The following is a 2,500-nucleotide window of genomic DNA, read 5'->3' on the forward strand; positions in this document are numbered from 1 at the left end:
CGAGAAATTATACAGTAGATAATATAATGCTTCACTTCAATTTCCATTTCAGTTTTATATCGAAGTTGATATAAAACATGGTTCTTATTAGAAAATAAAACTTGATATAATATTAGGGATTGAGAATGTTGGATATTCAGATATGCTTTGTTTCAATACTCTGACTTTGACCCAAAGAACAGCACTGGAAGTTCTATATATCCTGTAACTTTATTAGGAAAACCTACGTATATAATTTAAATGTATTTGAGGACATGTGCAGCCAAAGGTGTTCTATGACTAATTGCCTGAAAATGCTTTTATTAAATGTTTTGTTTGTTTAAACTTTCAACTATAACATAGGCATTAACCCCTTGAGTCTAGGTGTTTTAAGGTAATCACATGGCCCATAATTAGGGCATTAGGCTTACATGAGTGGCCGCTTTGCCAGGTGTGCAGCTTGTAGGCCGGGTGCATGCAAACACTCATGTGCGGTGACAAGACTCTATGTCTCCCCTTTGCAAGGAAAACAGTCTATCACCATCTGGATAAAGTAAATCAAATGACAAACATGGACATTAGAAAATGGTAAAAAAAAGCTTAAAATGCTTATGCATAAAAAAAAGAAGATAATGTGAATGCATCGACATTTAGCCTACAGATGAAAGATTAAAATAACAGAAAATCTCATTAATATATCTCCAGGCAATGGGTCTTAAGACACCTATGAATGTGCAAACCCTCATTTGTTGTGTGCATCTTTGTGTGTATAGATTTTCTGCTATTTTCCACATTTTTTTTGTATTAGAATTGTGACTTGGGCTTGACTTGTTTGGTGATGGTTTATTGTGTGCAGGCGTGCAGTAGCAGAAAGGTGTCCAAAACCAGCCATGAAGAATTTTATCAGTGTTGGTGGCCAACAACAGGGTGTATTTGGCTTTCCTCACTGCCCTGAGTTGCCACAGCAGTCACGCTTCTGTGAATATGTCCGCAGAGTGCTTAACTATGGATCCTATGTATCGTAAGTGATTGTTCAATATGTCCTCATTATACTGTCTCCCTATTATTATCTTTAGGCCCACATTTCTGACTGCTAGCTGGTTGTTCTGTTGGCATTTCTACTTGATGACAGTATTGTCTCTGTAGTAGAAAACTTTTTACTCGTTTAGTTTATCTTAACTAAACAAGGATCTGTCTATCTGTATCAAGATTTCTATCATGCTAGTAGCCATCTGTTGACTAAGGCAGTTGTTTTGATGCTGTAAGGCAACCTCTTCTATTTGCTTGTCTTGTTAATTTATGAAATGAGCTTACTATCTAGTTTGGAATTTCAAAACTTTTTTAAAATTTTATTGCTTATTTTAAGAAAATTCAGAGTGAAAATGTTGTTGAATCTGAATATAGTTTAATTAATATGGCAATAGTTTTCTGAATTAATTATATATCTCATAAAAATAATGTTTATTTTTCGTGTGCAGTTGGATCCAGAGCTCATTGGTACAGGCACAGTATTGGCATGATCCTCTTCATGAAGATGAATACCGCAATGCATCCATTTTCCTGGCAGACATCAATAATGAGGAGGTTTGATGTTTATGGCATTAATTTTTGGCAATAGATAAAGCAGTCATCTCTGTTTCTAAAACAAATTAAATGGTATTCTCGTCCCGGAATGAAAATCATTTATATTTCTTTAAACATGTAAGATTAGTATAAATATTTAACAATGGATTTTTTACTTCACATCACATTATTTTTTTAAAAATCAGGTCATAAACGAGTCATACCGTGAAAACCTCAAAAAGCTGGAGAACTTTGTCATGGTCAAGTTTGAGGAAGATTCCATGGTTGTCCCTCCCGAGAGTGAGTGGTTTGGATTTTACAGTCCAGGCCAGGATTCCGAGGTCTTACCCTTGCAGCAGACGCAGCTCTACATCGAGGTCATATTTGCTATTTCATCGTTATTAATTTGCTGATTCATATTTGATATCAACTGCAGAGATTTTAATGTCTTTAGATTCTTGTGAGGTTATTTTTAGTGTAATTTTTAAAAGAATGGAATTTATATCCTGCAAATTCTTTTTGACTTATAATTACTGTGATAAAGGAAAATAGTTAAGCTGTAAGTACAATCTTCTGCATTCTGCTCAGTCTTACTTTTGTTATGTTCTGTTATGGTAGTATATAAAATTACTCTTTACAGGACCGTCTGGGACTGAAGGAAATGGACGAAGCAGGAAAGCTCCACTTCCTTAGCGTTGCAGCTGATCATCTCAATTTTGATGACCAGTGGTTCCTGGAAGAGATTGTTGATAAGTTTGTGGTTTAAGGTCATCTTGACTTTTAGTGCCTTTAATTGGATATTTCTATAACAGATAACATTGATTCCATTGTCTTTATTCAGCTGTTTTTATATAGATCATTGTGATTGCAGGACATTTCCTGTGAATACTCTTAGTGTTTTATTTTTTTATGATATTTCCTCTAAATTTTTTGCTAATTGAATTAATTTAATATTTGT

At 34.3% G+C, this 2,500-nt stretch overlaps 1 protein-coding gene across 2 annotated transcripts in view; it reads left to right on the forward strand.

Annotated features, from left to right (window-relative positions):
- LOC125041186 (palmitoyl-protein thioesterase 1-like) overlaps nt 1-2,500 on the forward strand; it is an 8,781-nt gene that overhangs the window by 6,199 nt on the left and 82 nt on the right. Inside the window, exons 4-7 of one of the 2 annotated variants that reach the window (XM_047636018.1) lie at nt 836-1,000; nt 1,458-1,563; nt 1,749-1,919; nt 2,183-2,500. The exon at nt 2,183-2,500 is cut by the window's right edge and continues 82 nt beyond it. In XM_047636018.1, the coding sequence (XP_047491974.1) occupies nt 836-1,000; nt 1,458-1,563; nt 1,749-1,919; nt 2,183-2,308 (568 nt within the window). In that variant the 3' untranslated portion in view covers nt 2,309-2,500. The remainder of the gene's footprint in view (nt 1-835; nt 1,001-1,457; nt 1,564-1,748; nt 1,920-2,182) is intronic. The other variant, XM_047636019.1, reaches the window with a different exon arrangement.

Source organism: Penaeus chinensis, chromosome 30, assembly GCF_019202785.1.
Source record: "Penaeus chinensis breed Huanghai No. 1 chromosome 30, ASM1920278v2, whole genome shotgun sequence".
Lineage (NCBI taxonomy): Eukaryota > Metazoa > Arthropoda > Malacostraca > Decapoda > Penaeidae > Penaeus > Penaeus chinensis.